Consider the following 16,218-nt stretch of genomic DNA (forward strand, 5'->3'; position numbering starts at 1 on the left):
AGCACAGAAACACTCTTATAATACTGGAAATACTATTGCACTTATATCTCCATTTTAGTACCAAAGTATATGCCTTAAGCTACCTGCACTTTATATACTGTTACTCAGTAGTTACAATGTGTTTTTTGTTATGCCTCTGCACTTTACTGTTTGTCCTATCCGGTCATGTCTTGTCGTGTCTTGTCTGCGCATGGGACAGTGAGAAACGTAATTTCTAGTACATGCGAAGAAATTGACAATAAAGCTGACTTTGACTTTGACTTTGATTACCATGTAGTTAACATTCTGGAGAAATGAATGGCTCTGAATATGGAATGATAGCTCAAATGGTGACAGTAAAGGAAACACAAATAACTCAGTTAATTTATGCTATTTATAAGATATGCTTCTTATTGTTTGATGTAAGCAACTTATTATGCTACACGAAGTGACAGATACTATTCATTTGTTGTAACGCCAAATCTCTTAAGTGCCCTAGTGTTAAGCAGGGATACCCAGACCTCTCTTTCACCAGCCACCTTCTCCAGCTCCACTGGGGGGTTACTAAAGCATTCCCAGTACAGCCCAGAGATATAATATCTCCAGCATGCCCTGGGTATCAACATGCCCGAAACACGTCTCCAGGGAGCCGCCCAGGAGGCAGCCTTCCTATATACTCAGACCACCTGAACTGGCTCGTTTCAATGCGGAGGAGCAGCGGCTCTGCTGTTAGATCCTTCCAAATGTCCGAGCTCCTCACCCTATCTCTAAGGCTGAGCCCAGACACCCTATGGAGGAAACTCATTTCTGCCACTTGTATCTGCAATCACATTCTTTTGGTCAATACTCACAGTTCATCACCATAGGCGAGGGTAGGAATGTAGATCGACCGGAAAATCTAAAGCTTTGCCTTCCAGTTCAGCTGCTTCTTTACCATTACTGAATGTTACAGCATCCACATTATTGCCCATTCTGCACCGATCTCCAGCTCCCTTCTTCCTTCACTCGTAAACAAGACCCCAAGATACTTAACCTCCTCTGCTTGAGGCAGCAACTCATCCCCCACCAGGAGAGGGCAATCCACCCTTTTCCGGTCGAGAACCATGACCTCAGACTTAGAGGTGCTGATCCTCATCCTGGCCATTTCACACTCAGCTGCAAACTACCCCAGTGCATGCTGAAGGTCACAGGCCAACAACACTAGCTGGGCCACATCATCTGCAAACCGCGAAGACGCGATCCTGAGGCCCCCCAACCAGACCCCCTCCACCCCTTGGCTATGCCTAGAAATTCTGTCCATAACGTTTATGATGTCACGTGCCGCTGTTGTTCGCTCCGCCCCCTCGACCAGGACACCGCCCACGAGACGTCGGACAGCCTGCTTACTTCCTGTTCCCGGAGTGAAAAGCCGGAAAGCAAGATCCCTTGGGAGCTCTGCTCGTTTCTTTGGATTTGTGTGATTGGTTTGCTTATTGATTGTGACTATCCGTGTATGACTGTTTTGTTCTGGACTCAGACTTTCGCTTCGCCCCTTTCTGGTACTGTCGCTTTGGTTTGTTTTGGTTTCATGGTTTATTTGATCTTCCGCTTGTTTTTGGACTACTCTCTTTGCCTTCTCCCTTTGATACCTTTGCCTGTGTTTTGTATGCTTACTGTGTGTGTTTGTACCAGGTGTGTGTAAGGAGTGACTGCCTTTTTGTTTTGCGAGCCGTGGTTTATTGTATGTTTGGTTAGGGAGTCAGAATCTGGTGTTGTATTTTTGTTTTCCTTGTGTTGCACTTACAGTAGCTTAGTTTGGGACATTTTCGTTAGCGGTGTTTTGTTTGTTGTTTTGGCCTTGTCACTCCTGAAGTCGGTTACACCTGGTGTTTGTGAAAGTCTTTGTGAAAAATAAAAAAAAAATACAAAAAAAGATCCCTCTTGTTTCCCGTGTTCCCTTTTTCCCATTCCCTGGTTGTCTCGTCTCCCCCTCTCCCTCTCCCTTACCTTTCTGGCGATCCCCAACCCTAGACTGGGGATCGTAACAATGAACAGAATCAATGCCAAAGGGCAACCCTGACAGAATCCAGCACCCAGTCTGACTTACTACTGGCAATGCGAACCAAACTCTCACTCGGTTATACAGGGACCTGATGGTCCATAAAATCAAACCCCGTACCCCATACAGCTCAAGCCCCGCTCCCACAGGACCCCCCAAGAAACATGATCGTATGCCTTTTCCAAGTCCACAAAACACCTGTAGACTGGTTGGGCAAACTCCCATGAACCCTCCAGCATCCTTGTGAGGGCAAAGCGCTTTTCCAACGTTTTAGCGACCAGGATGGAATCTGCATTGCTTCTCCTGGATCCGAGGTTTGACCAATGGGTGGATCTTCTTCTCCTGTACCCCAGCCTAGACATTCCCAGGGAGGCTGAGGAGTGTGATCCCCCTGAAGATGGAACACATCCTCCAGTCCCCTTTCTTACAGGGCAACCACCCCAGTCTGCTAATCTATAGGAATTAATATACATAGTCATTCATTTGTAAAGGAATTAAGATAATTTCTTTGCTCCTGGTACACCACAGTGAACACACCAGTTATATCTAGAGATTGCTGGCAAGGAAGAAAATGCCAGTGGCCAGCAACAAGGACCCTTGAGGCCTGATTCCTGCAGCTGGAGTGTCTGGCAATTCTGTCAAAGGAAAATGAAAAAAGACCAAAAAATGTTAGAGTAACAAAAGGATGCAATGTTACCTCAATATGCAGAATTTTTTTGACATTTATTATTTTAATGGAATATATTTAAGTTACACATTTCCGCCTATTTCTAAAATTCTGATAGGGATCAAAACTCTTATCAGAGTTCAATGTTCCTTAGTTATACTCATTTCTAACTGTGTAACTCACTCACTAGTCATGATATCATCGCAAAACATCCTAGAAAGTGTGTTTTCAAGGTTGAACAAGAATAAACAATGCCACCATTTACACAACGCACACAAGGACATAAAAATGATGGGAGTGACTTCAACAGTGAAATATTTGCTTTTCCAAGGAAGAAATAAACTGACGTCACCTCTGGATATAAAATGAGAGACAGTTTGCTTTGTGACATGCCACTCACACGACTACACATATACTTGTGAACAGGTGGACTTACATACGCATGTAACAGAAGATTAACGGTTAACTGATACATTAACAAGGTAAGTGTGAAAGCTGGTAATTACAAGATGAACACACAGAATTTATTCATTTCTTTTTGTAGTGGTTCTTTTCATTATAACAATCTACAAAATTAGGTCTATATGACATACTTTCATGTGTCCATTCCACCTATTAATACTGCTTAAAATGAAACTGAGTCTTTGGTAAATATTTCTGATTTAATGATTTTTTAATTAATGGTTAGCCTCTGCAAACATTAAATCATGAGGGTACAGCTAAATACATACAGCATGTAGGCAGGGTAATGTGATTCGGTTATTGTATTACTAAGCATTTGAATGGTTAGACGCATTATCTAAAGTGACTTTAAACATGGTGTGAATTCTGGTACCAGGCATGGCGGTTCCAGCATCTCAGAAACAGCTACATTCAGTGTTTCATTCACCACAGTATCTGGAATTTTCAGAGAATGGTGCAAAAAATAACAGCTTGGTACAACCATGGTGTGTAAAAACTCATCTAGCCTTAAACTGGTTTGTCAGACAGGGGCTTCTACCTGGTATTACGTATGTGGTGCTATTAATCAGCCATTCAGACTACCTATGTATATCAATTCAAAATGAGAACCACAACTGAGAAAACATTAGTAATGGCAAGTGAACTGTGTTCTACTAGCATTTCACACAAGGTTCTCCATGCGTTATTCCTCGTATATTGCAAAAATAATCAGTTAGTGAGAAGCAGTACATGAGAAACTAAATAAATAGCTACAATATAATATTGCTAGCTTCATAAAGGTTCAATTGAACTTAATCCTTATATAGAACCTTAATTGAAAAAAAAAAAAACATTTTCATATGTATCACACATATATAGATTATATTATCCATATATTCCTCTTGATCATTTCTGGGGAGGAATGCTTCTGACAATGTTATCTTTGTTGTGAAAAATTGAGAGAATCTTGGTGGTTAGGCAACGTACAATATTTACTTATGGTCTGTAATAAGCACACCTATGTGTTTGTAAGTCTTTGAAAAACACCTCCAGTTTTTATCAAGGAGAGCATTATGAGAGGCAAACTTCCTTTGATTTTAAAATGCTAGGTATAACATTTGAATTTAAGTAAATGTTATTAGCTTATTAGCATAGTTATTAGCTTAAATTTGTTGTTATGTGCTTATGGATTCTAATTTGTACACATAACCAGTTTGCGAAAATCCCACAGAATGGTTTTATTGATGTCACAATCAAAATAGTTTACCTTTTCCTTTTTCATTTTGCCTTGAGTTGTAACAGTTACTATTAAATTATTTAATACAGATGTCATTTCCCCCAATACTGATTCTGCCAATAGTTATACTTCTTGGAATATCAAGGGTTAGAATTATATTATGACTTCATGTACAGTCATGCTTACGTCATTTTTACTTAATTCATTACTTTCTCTCTTCTTCAGAATGTCTTCCAGAAACAAGACTAACTGGCTGACCATAAAAATGATAATTTTACTTATCTTCATGACTGGTGAGTTATCCATCAGATGTAACTGTAGACTTCCAACTGAAGTCAGACTGTATATTAACTGCCAGTGAAACACTCTATTTTTATTACGTCCACAGATGCAGCCACAGAAGATCTCAGTTCAACTTCATCTGTTACCTCTGGGTCCACTACCGCTTCACCTGTTTCTGTCACCTCTGCCACAGCAACAGCTACCACTTCACCTGTTTCTGTCACCTCTGCCACAGCAACAGCTACTGGTTCAACTGTTTCTGTCACCTCTGCCACCACTAAAGCCAGCAGTACACCTGTTTCTGTCACCTCTGCCACCACTAAAGCCAGCAGTACACCTGTTTCTGTCACATCTGCCACCACTACATCCAGCAGCACACCTGTTTCTGTCACCTCTGTCACCACTAAAGCCAGCAGTACACCTGTTTCTGTCACATCTGCCACCACTACATCCACCAGTACACCTGTTTCTGTCACCTCTGCCACCACTAAAGCCAGCAGTACACTTGTTTCTGTCACCTCTGCCACCACTACAGCCACCAGTACACCCGTTTCTGTCACCTCTGCCACCACTCGAACTACAACCAATTCAACTATATCAAGCACTCCAACCACAACAAACACAAGAACCACATCAACATCAAAAACCACTCTGACTACAACAACCACTACAACCACAACGACTTCTGCTGCTGCCTTTGTGAAGATGCAGTTTTCCTCCACTGACACATTTGTCCCTGCACTTTCGGATCCCACCTCACAGATTTACATCAATAGAGCAAACCTGATTACGACACGGGTAAGAATTATTCCCAGTATCATTTATAGCAGGGGTAGCCAATCTTATCCGCAAAGGGCCAGTGTGTATGCAGGTTTTCGCTGCAACTCCCTAATTAGATCACTAATTAAAGGACTGATTGGCTGAAAGAGTCCTGACACCTGGGTTTGAACAGCTGACTTACAGGTTGTCCCAAAAACCTAAATACACACCGGCCCTTTGTGGATAAGATTGGCTACCCCTGATTTATAGAGTATTTCTTAAATCATTCTGTAGGATCTTTGTTTAATAAGAAGAAATAATAATGCTTCCTAGTATGAAATGATTAGTATAAAATCTCACGTTGTTTTCTTTTAAATCACTAACTTGATCGTAGTGTACAAAATCCTGAAGAAGTTACACAGAAAATCCACCTACATTTCAGTGAAAGTAGTACAGACAGACAGACAGCCTTTCTTTATTTGCATTTAACAACACTTATCCTTGATGATAATTGCCTTACAGATGATGTCCTATATATTCAAAACATTTAATCATTATTTTCCAATTAAAAAATATTTTTCCAAATTCTATTTGTCATTGTAGAATAAAATTTGTCAATCGCACAAATCATCAGTATTTTCAAATCTCAATTTAAGTATTGTATATTGAAATACTTATATTAAACATACAACAGCGATTTGTGCCATATTTCACTAACAGCTGTACCAATTTGTACTTGTGGTAAACACTGTGATCTGCATATCATAAAAAACTAACAGCTGAAATGCTCATTTTTCTGGATGCAAAAATATTAACACAAACGTATTGAATGTTTTACTTCTCTGTAGATGGAGCCCATTTATAAGAAAGCTTTCTGGAATTTCTTGAGGTTGATTGTGTTAAGTTTCAGGTAAAATTCTTAAAATCATTTGTGTGTGGGAGAAAGACATGGAGTGTGATGAGAGTGTGAGTCTTCAAACCTTTTGAAACACGTGCTAATTTTTGTTTCATTCTATGTCTGAAGGCCTGGATCAGTCATAACTGAGGTGCAACTGGAATTCGATACTACTAATGGAACTGTACCTAGCAGCCAAGAAACAGGACAGACACTGGTAAACGCAGTGTCAAATTCACAACTACCTGGACTAAACATTACCGCCAGCAGCATTCAAGTTAATGGTACAGGTAGGTAATACTTTAAAAGTACTCTGACAGTATTGATTGATTTTTGATTATTGTGTTTTGATGCAACCTAAGATAATATTCATTTTAAATAATCGACCAACTTAAAACATAATATTATGTAATTCCAAGGTCAGTATTGTTTTTTAATGCAGCTTATATACTAATGTTTCTGGTGTTTTGGCCTATCCAATTATCCCAGAAAACAGAAAAGAATAGTGATATTTTATTTATTCCCATTAGGCATGTAACGATGAATCGCGAATCGGTTAAAAATTGATGTAAATATATGACGATTGAAACCGTATGATGTGGAAAATGAATCGCTACTTTAGGAGTACTTCACGGTACTTTACTTAACAGAAACACTAATATTACTAAATGTAATATTACCTTTGATTTCACAACGTCAGTTTGATGTCAGATGTCACTGTGTATTCACGTCGACGTCGTACATTATTTTTTGGTTTTGACCAAACGCGAGATGACGAGTGAATTTGACGATTATTAAAAGGGCAAACCATGCTAAAAAGCTGCACATGCAAGCCTTAGTTTATTTGGTAACGCTTTATATTGAGTGCACCTTCATTATGCATTTATAAAACATTCAGTCCACCTTCATAATGCATTCATAGAACATTCATAAGCAGCATGCAAGTACACCTTAACACCCTAATATCCCTTAACAGCTTTAATATACATTAATAACAAACATTACATGATTATACAATTATAATGTTTGTTATAATCATGTAATGTTTGTTATTAATTTATATTACAGCTGTTAAGGAATGTTAGGATGTAAAGGTATACATGCATGATGTTTATGAATGATTTCTGAATACTTAATGAATACATTATGAAGGTGTACTGAACGTTTTAGGAATGCAATATAAAAGCATTATGAAGGTTCAGTTAATGTAAAGCGTTACTCTACTTATTTGAAGATTTTTTACATTTATTTTGATTTGGGATTTTTTTTTTTTAAATAGAATATTATTCAATTTCAGTTTCACTGTTAAGAATAGGACACATTTTGCACAGTTTAGAAAGAAAAAGGAATATTTTTGAATAAATTTGTCTGCAGCTCATTCCGTTAAAAAATCGTGAGAAAATCGTATCGTGAACTGAGAATCGTGAATCGTCTCACATCGTTACATCCCTAATTCCCATGAGGAAATTCATTTTTCAGCCCCATCTTGCTGTCCATACAGGTGAGAGCAAGCCTGGGGGGTCACAGCAAAGGGGCAGTCCACTTGTGGGCATCCAATTTAGCTTTTATAGACTGTTATATGAAAAAAGACAGAAATGTGAAACTCTGCCACTGTTTACCATTAAGTCTTTTTCCTCTGTCCTCTGTTTTTATATCTCAATTAGCAATTACCAGCTCCAGCACCATCAGCAAAGCCAGTGTCTTCACTGCTTCCTGTTTAGCATCGTTGTCACTGCTGTTGAACAAGTTGCTGAACTGAAATTCTACTACATTCGTGGACAAGGGGCAAGACAATCAGATGACTGTGACATTGAGCCAAACATCTAATTTGCCTAGAATGATTGAAAATGTAAAAAGTCAAAACAATAGAGTTCTTAGTAACACATTATATTAAAGTCTGCTCTTTAACAGTAAATTAACTATAATTTAACACTTGATAATATGCTAACAAATGGTTACACATTGTTTATGAGCACACTTGCAAATGGTTTACAAATGTTTGTGAAGCAAGCAAATGAGTTCTTAATAGTATACATATGAATTATGAATGCTTGCCTTATGTTTATAAGCACACTTAGAAAAGGTTCACAAATGTTTGTAACACAGGTTACTGTGTTCTTAATAACATGCTTATGAATAATTACTTATTGTTTATAAGGACAGTTATAAATGGTTTACTAATGTTTGTAAGGCAGGTTAATGGTTTCTTATTAATATGCTTCTGAATGATCACTTACTGTTTATACACACACTTGCAAATGGTTTACAAATGTTTATAAGGCAGGGTAATGGGTTCTTAATAATGTGCTTACAAATGAATGAATTGTTACTAAACAGCTAATACTGTGCTAGTTATGTGAAAATAAAGCAAAATCCTACGTGTTAAATATGTTTGTGTGACACCTAAGTGGGGTTGTGTTACGACTGGCGGGCGGGCGAGTAGGGAAGCAGGCGAGAGAAGCCAGATGACCGGGTAAACAGGGTTTAATCAAACTTGGAAGACAGACACTCACGAAACGCATAACAATACAATGACGGGAAGACTGACTCAGACGAGGACTAAATACAAAAGACAAGCTAGACATAACAGGACTCAGGTGATCACAATCAGGGCTGAACATGAGGTAACGAGGTGGGCGTGGCACACATCGGGATCGAACGGAGCGGATCGTGACAGGTTGTCATATGCATTGTAATTTTTCATTGTTAGTATTAATGGTCCATTATGAAGTTCACAATTATCTTAACTATAACAACTGAAAATTAATGTAACTGTGGACAAATAGCAGGCCATCATGTTTGGGTTGAAAGGGGTAGTGATAAATTATTATTACTGAATTATTAGTTAAATATGGTCTGAAAACATTCATATTTACTCTTAATACTCATCAGTGTAGGACAAGAATATTTTGAGGTATGTTTCAAACTTGAAGTAGAATAATCTATCATTTACATAAGAACATAAGAAATCTACGAATGAGAGGAGGCCATTCGGCCCTTCAAGCTCGTTTGGGGAGAACTTAAGTAATAGCTCACAGTCTAGCTCTGACTTAAAGTTACCCAGGGTTTTAGCTTGCAGTACACTAACAGGAAGACTATTCCATACTCTAACTACATACTGTGTAAAGAAGTATTTTCTCAAATTCATTTTAAAATGTTCTCCCGCTAATTTCCACTTATGGCCACAATTTCTAGTACTTAAACTAATATTGAAGTAGCCATTTGGCTGAACAGCATCCAGACCAGTTAGAATCTTATATACCTGGATCATGTCTACCTTAGTCTCCTTTGCTCAAGGCTAAACAGATTCAGCTCAGCTAACCTCCCCTTATTAGACATTCCTCTAAGACCAGGAATCATTCTCGTAGCCCTCCGTTGAACCTTTTCCAAAGCAGCAATTTCCTTTTTATGGTATGGTGACCAAACCTGGACACAATATTCTAGGTGGAGTCTTACCAAGGGATTATATAATCGTAGCATCACCTCCCTTGACTTAAACTCAGCACACCTAGAGATGTAACCCAACATCATATTGGCATTTTTTATTACTTCCCCACACTGGCGAGAGTGGGACATGGAACCATCAACATACACACTGAGGTCTTTATCATAATTAGCTACCTTTATTTCAGTGGAAGCCATAAAATATCTGTACTTTTTATTTCTGTTCCCTACATGGATTACCTTACATTTATCTACGTTAAATTTAATCTGCCTGGTATCAGTGCATGAGCCAGGTGTAATTTAGTACTGTTATATGGGATAGTTAGTTATCTATTATGGGCAAAACTATGTTGATTATAGTCAATTGTGATTTGTATTTGTGGTTATATATATATATATATATATATATATATATATATATATATATATATAGATGCTAGTGTGATCACATTCATCCTCTGTGTTAACAAAAGCACTAATCAGTTTTGGATTCCCCCATCTGTGGGTGGCTGCTCCTTGTATATAGTTTTATCTGCATGCCTTATATGCAGGACTGTAGGATGTGGACGTGCTTGTTTGAGTTGTTATTGTTGTGAAGCCTTTTTCCTCTCTTATCCTGTCTGACCTGTGGTCTGATTGAAACTTTATTTGTCCCTGAACTTTATCCCTTAAGTCACCAAACACAGGATGCATTGCCATCTTAGCTTGTCTACTCACAAACTCCACAATGTCTTTAAAACTAATTCTGCGGCGGTGTTCGTCCTGAATGTCACAAGCTGTGCTCCTCCACCTCTCTCTCCACTTATATGGGAGCTTGGATATGATTGCACACGTGTTGGCAGCACTATTTAACTCATCCTTATACTCCAAGTCTGCCATTGCGTTACTGCAGCTAGATAAGAAAAGAGCATATGAGTTGAGGGCTGCACCATCATCTGCTTTAATGGACGGCCAGCCTAAAGCCTTATCTATATATGCCACAGATATTTTATACTTGTCCCCAAAATGCTCCTTCAGAAGTCATCTGGCCTCATTGTAACCTTGGTCAGGATCCATGTGAAAGCAACTTTGAATTAAATCCCTGGGCTGTCCACTGGTGTACTGTTCCATAAAATACAGACGATCCCTGTTGCTGTCAGTTTTACTCTCCACGCCATGTTCAAACGCTCTCATAAAAAGTCGGTATTCCAATGGATCCCCTCTGAATACAGGAATATTTTGAGGCGGCAAAGTAGAGAGTCTCTGTTGTTTTACTAGGCATTCTGTTATGTCATTCTGCCGTTGGACTACAGTCAACAAATTCTCTGAGTTTACAGAATTTTTCGACAGAGTACCATGACCAGCGTGTGCAGTGTTGGTACCTGCAATTCTCCCAGCTGTGTAAAAATGCTGCATGCCCAAACCGGAAACAGGACTGTAAGTTATGCACGCTTACATCCTCAGCGTCACGTGCAGCCATATTTTCAGTTGTCTGAAGCACAGGAAAATATGTTTCTATTCTTTGTGCAACATTTGACACCTGGGAATTTTCGTATTTCTGTAAAACTTTGAGTCGTGCATCAGTTGTATCTAGTACAGCTCTCAATTCAAATTCTTCTTTTACTGCTTTAAGCTTAATTTCTTGTTCCTCCAAAGCTTGCCTCTGCCTTAATACTGCTGCTTTAGCTAACAGAGCAGCCTTCTCCAATTCAGCCTTTAACCGTGCAGAGGAAGCTGTAGATGCTGTAGAATGCACAGAACTTGCTGAACATTTGCTATACCTCTTTGAAGATACCAACAAGATACTGTCTCCAGGGCAAACATCCTCATTTTTTTTTTGCCTCTTCCTTACGTTTAACTACACCTTTAATCCAAATATCAACATCCTTTATGAACTCACTGAGTAAATTTGCCTTAGGCTCAAACCAACTCCACTGATAATTATCCATATCGTCTTCTGACATAACTTGACACAAAAGCTTTTTAACAGAAGTGTTTAAATCACAACATTTTCCAAACAGCTGATTGAGCTCTGTAATCAATGCCGTGCTTACTACGTGCACATTGGCGTTGTCATCCATTAAGGCAAGTATCTCATTTCTCTTTCCTGTTAGCTGACTCAATTTTGCTCTTCTCCAACCTATTTGCCTTTGTAACGCATCCTCCATAGCTTTACCTGTGGGCTTAATTTTCCGTTTTTCCACTGTTGCAAGCTCTGAATTATCATCCATGTTGTTCAACATACGTTTCCACTTGTTAGCTCAGCTGCAGTATGCTAAACTCAAATGACTCTCCAAAGCTTAAGGGCTATGCAATGAAGGTTCCCAATGAAGAACGCAACTGTTCTGATGGAAAGGTGTGGTATATCCCACATCATGGGGTGTATCACCCCAAGAAGCATAAACTACGCGTAGTATTTGACTGTGGGGCTTCGTATCAAGGGACTTCACTGAATGAACAACAACTTCAAGGGCCAGATCTCACGAGTACCTTGATTGGAGTCATGACAAGATTTCACCAAGAACCTGTGGCAATGATGGCTGATGTGGAAGCCATGTTCCACCAAGTAAAGGTTCCCACTGAGGATGCAGACCTGCTTAGGTTCTTGTGGTGGCCAAGTGGTGACATCAGCCAGGGTTTGGAGGTGTACCGGGTGGAAGTGCACTTATTTGGTGCCACCTCATCCCCGAGTTGTGCTAGCTATGCACTGAGACGATGCACTGAAGACAATCAATATCTGTTTGATGCTGCTGCCGTTGTTACGGTTTTACACAACTTCTATGTAGACGACTGTTTAAAATCAGTCAACTCTGTTGAGTTGGCTATGTGTTTATATCATGACCTGAGAGCTATCTGTCAGGCAGGAGGTTTCTGGCTGACTAAATGGACAAGCAACAGTTCTGCCATATTAGTGAATATTCCACCAGAGGAGAAGGCTGTCGACATAAAAGACCTTGATCTTGACCAAGACTCGATTCCTATGGAACGAGCATTAGGGGTGCAGTGGTGTATCCAATCTGACTGTTTTAAGTTTAAAGTAGTCATCCAGATGAAGCCTCTAACCAGACGAGGAATCCTTTCTATGATGAGTTCAGTGTATGACCCTTTGGGGATTTTATCACCTGTGTTATTGCCTGCAAAAAACATCCTACAGGAATTATGTAGGTTGAAAACTCATTGGGATGATGCCATACCGGAACATCTTGCCCGACAGTGGTCTAAGTGGGTGGCAGATCTTCATCAGCTTCGTGAGTATGGTTGTGGATTGATGCTTTAAGCCTGGGAACTTTGGAAATATCGTTTCTGCTCAATTGCACCATTTATCGGACGCAAGTGAAATAGGCTATGGAACAGCAACATACCTGGTTCAGCAGAACAGCAGAAAACAAATTCACTGTGTTTTTGTCTTGGGAAAAGCTAGAGTTGCCCCAATAAAGCCTACAATAATCCCTCGCTTAGAATTGACAGCAGCTACCTTATCAGTACGTATAGACCACATGCTAAAAAAGGAGTTACAGATGCCACTGGAGGACTCCATGTTTTGGACTGATAATACAGCTGTGCTTAAGTATATAGCCAATGAAACATCCAGATTCCCTACATTCGTGGCTAATTGGGTCTCGACGATCTCACAGACCTCAACGGTGAGTCCGTGGAAGTATGTTCGCTCTCACATGAATCCTGCTGATTATGCATCCAGGGGGCAGAAGGTGAGCACATTTATGCAAAACAAGACATGGATCTTGGGACCTGACTTTCTTTTCAAGCCATCTGATGAATGGCCAAAGGATTGCAATCAGCTGGGAGAGCTTACTGCAGCAGACCCTGAAGTTAAGAAGGGTATTTGGATCAATTCCACCATTGTTGAAGAAAGACCTGACATAATGCAAAAGTTGATAGAACACTTTTCTTCTTGGATGCGGCTGAAACGGGCTGTGGCATGGCTTCTTAGAAAAAAGGAGCTTATGTTGAGCATAATAAATAAACGAAACCAATGAAATGTAGCCTTTTTTGCATTAGGAATGGACAAAGTTCAGGAAAAACATGAAGTAGACAAGGAAATGATAGACTTTAAGAAGCACATCATCTGTAAAAATCATCTGCACATCATCTGTAAAAAAACCTGACGATATTCATCATGCTGAGCTAGAGATCATTAGGCATTGTCAAAGAAAGGATTTTCATGAGGAGTTATCATCTCTACAAAGAGAGGAACCAATCAAGAAGGGCAGTTGCATATCCAGTCTAAATCCAGTATTGCAGAATGGAATACTCCGTGTTGGTGGCAGGCTCAGTCGAGTTGCCATGCCCATAGAAGCCAAACACCCAGCTATCTTGCTCAAGAAAAGTAACGTTTCTGAGCTAATTCTACATGAGATCCACAAAAATATAGGTCATGGTGGGCGTAATCAGGTTTTATCTGAACTTCGAACTTGGATTCCCAACACTAACTCCTTAATCAGACATGTACTATCCAAGTGTATTACCTGTCGGAGGCACCATGGCAGGAAAGGCCAGCAGATGATGGCAGATTTGCCTAGAAACAGAATCATCCCAGATGAGCCACCATTCACTAGAACAGAAGTCGATCTGTTTGGTCCATTTGCCATAAGACGTGGCAGGACAACTGTAAAAAGATATGGCGTCATCTTTACTTGTCTTGCTTGCCGTGCAGTTCACATAGAGGGAGTGACTGAGGCCAAAAAAATAAACAAAAAACACCTACAGAACACAATCCGTGTATCATTCGTTCTTTCCATATTCAATTGAGAAACAAAAATCGGAAATTCAAAAAACAATTCATTATTTCACTTGTTTGTTAATCTGATACCAAAAAACAAATGTTGTTTTTCGTAGTTTTGCTTTTAGGTTGAGATTAAAAAAATGAAATGAAAAAGTGAGGTTTTATGCGTTAATAGGCAGAACTTCATTTCGATATTTAATTTCTCCGATTTGGGTGACCTGGAAGTTATTGACGTCTTGCACTCGCAATCAAGATATATGGTTGGTTGAACAGATAAAATCATGGCGATGGTGAGTTACAGTATGTGCTGTTCAGGGGAGCTAAGCGTTTAACTCTAAAAGAAGACCATATGACAGCCGAAAAAATCGGCAGAATATTCCAGGTATTGTACTTTTAAGTAAAATATGTAATTCATTTGTAATAAATTACATATAGATACAAATAACTGTACAGATTCACGTTATTTTATAACTGCCAAAGTATTAAAAAAAAAACAAAAACCTTGCTCTATTAATGCGTAAAACAGTTGATAGCTCCAGTGTCTACATTACCGATGACGGCAATGTAGCCATATTTCCTGAGAGTGATGGCCACTTCAGCATGTTCAGCCTCATAGCAAGGGGGCATTACAAGGTGCATGACGACACTGACAGCATAGAGGACTCCCCTAGGGTGCCAATAGCACATACCCCCACCAATCCCACGCAATTCTCCTTCCACTGTCCACCGAGCTCTGCTGCAGGTTCTGCTACAAGAGCACCTGTACTACCAAGAGCCACCATTGCAAAAATATTTCAAAGGTGAAAAAAAAAATATTACACTTTAATTGCTCATATGCAACTACTGTTTGTGCTAGTGCACAATGCCAGTTAGATTGTTATATAATTACCCTTGCGTTGAAGCAAAAATGAAATTGTTATGCGAGTAATACCTACAAAGAGTATGCCTAGCAACATGTATGAACAAATGTGAAGAGCATATTTGATATTGATAATATATCTGCAACAGCAATGCAATGCTTATATTATGTCTCGTACACAGATGCACTGGCTGTATTAGAGGAATGAGGCCAAAAAGTAAAAATGTTTTTCATATCTGTACTCAGGAACATCTTCATCGCTGAACTTCTGGATGGCAAGTAGGAGACGAGGGAAATGCTAACAGTGCGTTTTTTTGAATTTGAGGCTTCTGTCATGGGAATCACTAGTAAAGTCAATGATGCCATTGAACAAGAGTACTCACTCATCCTCACTGATAGCCAGGGAAACAAAATTTTGGACTCTGAAGGAACCAGAGGTATAGTTGAACACTTACTATTGTTTACATGACTTTCTCAGGCATAAGACATATAAATCCAGCCTAGTTTCACGTTTCCTTCAAGTTAACTAATTTGTATTGGGAGTAATTGTCCAGGGACATATGCTAATTAATTTTTACTTATACTTAGGGCTGGGCGACATGTCGGATTTTTACGATATATGGATATATTTTCATACAAGACATATGATGAGACAATATCATATATATCGATATAGTTTGTTGCTTTAAAATTATATTCATAGCGCCTCCACTTCGCCTATTTATCCTCACCCTGTCTGTCTCTTACAAAACTGTGCCCTGCCCCGCCCCTATCCCTCTTCGAACACAACCCACCCCTCCCACTCACTCACTCACAAGTCCTGCATGCAGCAACAACATGGAGACAGGCACAGACACGAGGCAAGCTAGCGAAGAGGAGCTGGGGGGTATTTCA

At 39.5% G+C, this 16,218-nt stretch overlaps 1 protein-coding gene across 1 annotated transcript; it reads left to right on the plus strand.

Annotated features, from left to right (window-relative positions):
• The first annotated feature begins 3,083 nt into the window (after positions 1–3,083).
• Positions 3,084–8,673, plus strand: LOC111843068 (uncharacterized). The gene is made up of 6 exons (XM_072697590.1): positions 3,084–3,166; positions 4,588–4,655; positions 4,751–5,442; positions 6,252–6,313; positions 6,428–6,588; positions 7,963–8,673. Exons 2-6 carry the CDS (start codon positions 4,589–4,591, stop codon positions 8,055–8,057), a joined length of 1,077 nt encoding a protein of 358 aa, XP_072553691.1. The 5' UTR covers positions 3,084–3,166; position 4,588; the 3' UTR covers positions 8,058–8,673.
• Positions 8,674–16,218: the final 7,545 nt, after the last annotated feature.

This window comes from Paramormyrops kingsleyae, chromosome 12 (assembly GCF_048594095.1).
Source record: "Paramormyrops kingsleyae isolate MSU_618 chromosome 12, PKINGS_0.4, whole genome shotgun sequence".
NCBI lineage: Eukaryota > Metazoa > Chordata > Actinopteri > Osteoglossiformes > Mormyridae > Paramormyrops > Paramormyrops kingsleyae.

What these genes read in the sequence shown, in the direction of transcription:
- LOC111843068 (XM_072697590.1), top strand. Translation starts at nt 4,589, where the DNA reads ATGTCTTCCAGAAACAAGACTAACTGGCTGACCATAAAAATGATAATT. An exon ending in CAAACCTGATTACGACACGG is followed by an intron (nt 5,443 to 6,251) that starts GTAAGAATTATT and finishes ACTTCTCTGTAG; the next exon opens with ATGGAGCCCATTTATAAGAA. An exon ending in TTGATTGTGTTAAGTTTCAG is followed by an intron (nt 6,314 to 6,427) that starts GTAAAATTCTTA and finishes CTATGTCTGAAG; the next exon opens with GCCTGGATCAGTCATAACTG.